Source organism: Arachis hypogaea, chromosome 11 (assembly GCF_003086295.3).
Source record: "Arachis hypogaea cultivar Tifrunner chromosome 11, arahy.Tifrunner.gnm2.J5K5, whole genome shotgun sequence".
NCBI classification, from domain to species: Eukaryota; Viridiplantae; Streptophyta; class Magnoliopsida; order Fabales; family Fabaceae; genus Arachis; species Arachis hypogaea.
Window position 1 is genome coordinate 112,083,688 of NC_092046.1, and position 6,132 is coordinate 112,089,819.

General features: G+C 39.0%; 1 protein-coding gene across 1 annotated transcript; it reads right to left on the minus strand.

The window, feature by feature from the left end:
- Positions 1 to 710: 710 nt before the first annotated feature.
- LOC112722371 (RNA-dependent RNA polymerase 2) lies at positions 711 to 5,295 on the minus strand. The gene is made up of 4 exons (XM_025773370.3): positions 4,540 to 5,295; positions 2,294 to 4,215; positions 1,891 to 2,041; positions 711 to 1,775 (listed from the first exon to the last, which is right to left on the minus strand). The coding sequence occupies exons 1-4, from the start codon at positions 5,095 to 5,097 to the stop codon at positions 1,011 to 1,013; spliced, it is 3,396 nt and encodes a 1,131-aa protein (XP_025629155.1). The 5' UTR covers positions 5,098 to 5,295; the 3' UTR covers positions 711 to 1,010.
- Positions 5,296 to 6,132: the final 837 nt, after the last annotated feature.

A 6,132-nucleotide genomic window follows, 5' to 3' on the forward strand; every position in this document is an offset into this window, starting at 1 on the left:
AGTAAATGCTAAGAATTATTTTGTGTATTTTAAGATATGAGAGATTAAAATGTCCTATCTTAAAAATATCAAGACCGATTTAAGTAATTATTCCACGATTAATCTACTTCTCATATATTAACGTCCCCTTTTCCACATTCTATTCCCATTCATATGAAACAAGATGGTTTCTGTCTAGTAGAGAAAGCTTTTCATAACTTCCTTTGTATAAATAAATTCTTGTTTTTCCCTTAGCAAAAATTTTGTCTTAAGAAATTGTAAGCAGTGATCTTGCCGCACTAAATAACAAAACATCGTCACCTCCAATCGATTTTTCTTTTCCGACCACCTACAAAGATTGATGGACAAAATCATCAGCAGGGTAAGATGACTAATGTCAAGACTAGAGTAGACAGTAGAGTATACAAAATATTTTCCAATTTACGTTTTATAATTGACCAATTTTTCAATTTTTTAAATACCATAAATAAGGTCATATATATGTAAACATAAAATCATTTCTTCAAACTAACCTACAGTTACTTTGATTACAAGAGTCACGGGAATTGTCCCACTGATTAAAGCCTTGAACATATCGACCCGTGAATAGTCACAACAGATAACCCCAACAAAACTAACCTCCGCTACTTAGGAAATTGGAATGGGTTTAATTTTGATATTTCAATCAGTGTATTATAAACTAGACTGACAACTAATCAATCACATTACAATTTAAAATACCATTGAGATAATAGATAATTAAATCAAATATTTTAATGTAATAATATCTATTAACTTTTATATTTACAATACCAAAAATAGGATCTTCGGTTGTAGGAGAATGGGCCAACCACCAAGCAAGAATATAATTTGCCAAAAGAAAACCTTAGATTAACATTATGATCCTCCTTTTTAAAATAAACTTGAGAAGGATAAATTATTATTATTGTAAAAGTTGGAGGGTGGAGATGAGAACATGACCCTCTGGTATTCATTTGGCAAGGAGTGATCCTAATCCTTAGACCAAGCTACTATTTGTTAACTCCACTATATACAGCCTTTATATGCAGTAAAATATCACCAACTATCCATGGAAAACTCAAAAAGTTGGAGCTTTCCTGGTAATATTTTGGGTGATAGGTCACATGATACCATGCAGATGCCATAGGTTGATATTCACGGGGTTCACAGCTTGTTTCAAACCATTCTTTGGCTTCGCGCTGAAGATCCTTGACCGAGATCAGGATCCGGTCCTTCATATCTCCATATCTCCTGTTATCACGCTGCAAATATGACGCGCGGTTTATCAAGTTTCCAGTCAGCAGCTCATCTTCAGTCTCTGCACAATAGAATTTCATTAAACTAGTCATCTTCTGAGCATACATTTCTTTGTGACTTGATGCGGTTTCAAGGTAGGCGTCAAAACCATCAACTTCAAGTTCGTGATCATAGTATTGCTCAGCAAGTTTCTCTGACCAGGCAGAGCTTGATGTTACTTGCAATTTCAACTCAGTTATGTCACGGTAGAGTTTTCCTAGTACCCCTTTGGAGATATACATAGGCTTGTCAAACCTCTCCATGAAATCCGGATACTCTCTTGGCTTCAGAACTCTTGGCATTTCAGCAGGTGCTCCAGTCTTTGCAAAGTCAACAGCCATGGAATGAAGTTCTGCCAACTCCCGGCATTTGTGACTCCTGGCTTTTTCTGGTTCACGGTCAGCGTGAACCAGATGGGCGGTTGAGATAGCACCCAAGGTATCATTGATCATGTAATCAACAAAAAACCTATGGATTTCCTACTCTCACAAACATAGGTAAGCAGATAAGGAATGGTTTCATACTTATCAATGTTAAAAATATATATATATATATATATATATATATATATACTTATCTGACTGTTTAAATTACCTCCAGTGTCACATCGTGGTCCATTATACGAGGCCTCCTCCCCGTGTAGTCCATTGGAGAATCAGTGTGAGATGGGATCATATCTTTCTCCCAGCTTAAGAAAAATAAATCTCCATCAAGGTCACCCCCAGAGCATTCATTTGGATGAGGCCTGTATGCCCACGAAACAGTATTTGCATTACAAGACATCAGTGCACCAACTAACCACAAAATAAGTATCTTCTTTTGTTACCAAAAGATTAATGACTCATTCGTTAACAACAATCTAGCTGGACTTTCTATCAAGAGAAAAGAAAAACCAACCTGGCCTAAATATGAATGTAAGGATATAATAATTTCACCTTTAATAAAATAATGATTGCAATCAAATGTGGTTTGCAAATTTAATGCATCGTATACATACCTACGACCTTTTTGTGGAAATACAAGGCAATCCCTCAAACCCATTTCCTCTAGTTCTTCACTGTAGACAGCATCAAGGACTCTGATGTCTCCAGGGTGAAGACAAGGATTTTTTGTTACTACCACCTTCCCCACTAGTATACAAGTGCTGTCATCACCATCCACTTTCCTCAAGCTTTCATCTTCAAACTGTTGCTTAGCTTTGGGCACAGTTATGCGGACAAATACTTGACCATAATCCAAATGACCAGTTTCATCCAAGCAACCTAACAAGATACGACCCTTGGGAACAAATATTCGGCATCTAGTTCTCAAATCAGATAACTGGTATGCATAATTTGCTTTGAGCATCATCGCCAGGTAAGGCTCACTGTTCGGCTTATAAAATCCATGCAACATCTTCACTAGAATGCTTTTAGAATCAGCTCCACTTAGGGTTTCCAAAACTTCCAAAGCCGCATCACTGTCAGTCAACATCCTTCCTAGCAAATGCACTTGTTCCTGCTGCATTGCCAAAAACGCCTCATCTTTTACTCCTAAAGTAGACAGCAAAGATATAACCTCTCGGTTGAGAAAGCAAGGCATTGAATCACTCCAATTAGTGACACAAAGCATTTTGTTTTTTGATTCAAATTTAAGCATACTGCCACGCAGCGATAACTTCCTAAAGGAATGGCGATCAACAGCAAGAACACCTTTGTATCCACCATACCGAATTTGAAATGCTGATGGAATCTGATTCTTATCCAATTTTAGCTTTTCAGCAACCTTTTTTGCAAAAGAGAGGGAAATTTTCCCAATACCATCTGAGAAGCAGTATTTTATACCATCAGTCTCAACTTCAATATCTTGAATTATTTCCACATCTTGAATGGGCACTTCATAAGTTTGCATTGATGAACTGAACAACTGACCCATCCTCGCTGCACATTTAGAAACGCTGCGAATATTGTTGAAGCATCCCATCCATTCTCTAATATCTGCTGCTTTCAACTTGTCACTCGAAGCAAAAACCCAAACTGAATTTGATCGGAGTTGACTCGCAGAGAAAGCCAGAAACTCAAATTTTTTCAAACCAATTACAATCCCATCTCGAAGAATAGTCAATATCCGCTCATATATTTTAGTTCTAAAAGGTTCTGAAAAGATTCCCTTTTGCAAACTAGCTGATACAGCATTAACTGGAAGCTTACCCCAGTTCTCATCAACAAAAGTGATCCTCATGAAATCTGAAGCAAATTGAGAAAAATGCTTTACCACATGATTTGAGGTTTCAAGCTCAGGACCAAGACAATAAATCTTTGTTGGGGTAATCAAGGCTCTATGACAGCTCATTATGTTATTCTCCATCAGCCTTTTCTGCGATGATGGATGAGGACCTCTACCCTTACTACTTAGCACATGTAATTGAGTATTCACAAATTTTTGAGGTTCATAACAAGTGGAATTCAGCTTGTGCAATTTCTGAAAAATCAGGGCTTTGGTTTCTTCATCTAAACTTCCTAGCAAGTCAATGAAATCACTATCTACTGATGCAAGACTGATTTTCTGGGTATGAATGAGGGAATTCAATTGGAAAAGGGTCTCATACGGTATCTTAGTATCTGTAGAAAGACAGTTTACAAGTGGAACTATTTCTGCCGGAGAACAATACTCTTCCCCCTCCTCTAGAGTTAGATCTTTCAGAATTTCTCTGTAGAGCGGGAAACTACGAAAAATATCCTGATTGAATGGTCCTTCCTCAATCTCCCAACAAAACGATGTAGAATGTCCAAGTGCCTTCATAGCTGAGAAGTCTGTCGTACGAACCCAAGTAAAATCATAATCCTCCTTGCAGAAATGGTACCTACCATTAGCAGCATTAAACTTCGACGACACATTTGACCCAAATTTTTTCTGATAAATCTTTGGTGCATATTTCAGCTGAGAATGAAATAGTCAAGCAGAAGTTAGAAGTTCAGAAAAATTACAGATCAAGATGAAAAATTGCAACATTGTCATTGCAGTTTATATAACAAACCAAAAATTACATCAACCGATGACAAAATTAAGTGCATAGCCTAGTCAGAAAAAGATCATTACTTTGTAAGAAAAATACTGTACCAAACCTTGGCAAAGACCCACATGCATAACATACCATTAAAAAAAAGAAAAAAAGACAATACAACACACAGTTCTGAAGCTCACTGGCAAAAAATCAAACACCTTGTAGGCACTACACATTAATCAAGAAGCACTTGGATGTACCTTCAAGAGGAGGGCATTGAGTTTGTCACCACCACCCAAACAGTACCCATTGGCCTCCAGAATATCCTCGAACCAAATCTCGAGCTTGTAGCACTGTCCATCATGTGGGACCCAGAACTCGATCTTCCTCCTCTCGGGCATGGGCCAGCCCCTGACACGTTCCCAGGTGTGCAGCACACTCATGCGGTCGTCGCGGGCCATGAAGCCGGCATAGAGGGTGCCGTTTTCGAGGCGGTGGGAGGGGAGGGAGGGGCGGAAGACGACATCGTCGGGGGCGTGGGAAAGGTGGAGGAAGTGGGATTTGAAGACGAGGGTGTTGTGGTGGGAGAGGGAGAGGGCCTTGGTTTTGGCGTCGGGTGTCTCGAACTGAACGCGGCCGAAGGAGCGGGAGTTCCAGGTGGCGTTGTTCTGATCGGTGAAGATCTCAAGGGCGAAGACGGAGGAGGGTCCCAGTGTGGCTTGGAGGAAGTGGACGAGGTCGGTGGCGGTGGCGGATATGGGGATGTTGGAGACACGCACGGTCGTGCCCGTGTCGGGTGTGGCCGTCAGGGTCTCCATTGTAGGTGAGTGAGCGAGTGAGTGACTCGGTAGACTCAGTCAACCCTTGTTTACCCTCACTCTCACAGTCACGGTCACCGTCACAGTCACAGTCGCACTGCCCCCTTTTTGGAGTTTTTGGCTTTGGACTTCTCACTGCTGTTTTCTTTTGCTTGATGGCTTGATGCTTCCCTTTACCTCTTTCTTCTCTTTTCCTTTAAAAGGGTTTTGTTAAGAGTGAATGTTTTTTATACCGAATTTTACTGGAGAGACAATGAGCAATCTTAACAATGTGTACAATGGATTGATTTATTGACCCAAGGTAAATTAAAAAATAAGAAACATCTCTTAAATTTTAGTAACTAAAAAACTTTTACTTCCTAATTTCAAATTTTAAATATCTAAAAAACTTTTACCTCCTAATTTTAAATTTTAAACATCTCTTATCCACTACTAAACCCTAGCAGTGCCTTACCCAACCGCTCTAAGAGCGCCGTGACACCTCCTCTAGTTGTCACCCACCTCAGCAGCCGATTACATATAAAAATGATCGCTCCTGAAAATATTAGGTCTTTATGTTTCAACCAAATCCAATAAACTAATCATCTAAATACTCATTAAAACAACCATATGCATATCTATTGCATTGAATATTTAAATTATTTTAATTGAACATTTAGATTATTTTAACTCAGTGAAAATTTTAATCATTCTCTCCCTTTTAACTCTAATTACACTCTCTTCTAATTCAAACTCCCTCCCCAGCGTCGCCATATTCTGTCGTCACCAACCTCGAGTGCCGTATTAAGAACAAACATCTCATTTGCAAGAAAAATAGACATTCCATTTACATTAAGAACAAACATCTCATTTATATAAAGAACAAACATCCCATTTACACTAAGAATAAACATCTCATTTACATGAAAAATAAACATCTACATGCATATATAAAACTTTCGCTGCATACTTTCTCCCAGCATCGGTCTGCGCGTCCAGCATCGATCCTCCGATGATCCATATGCTTCTCCGGTGACGCTGTTGTCGTCGTCATCA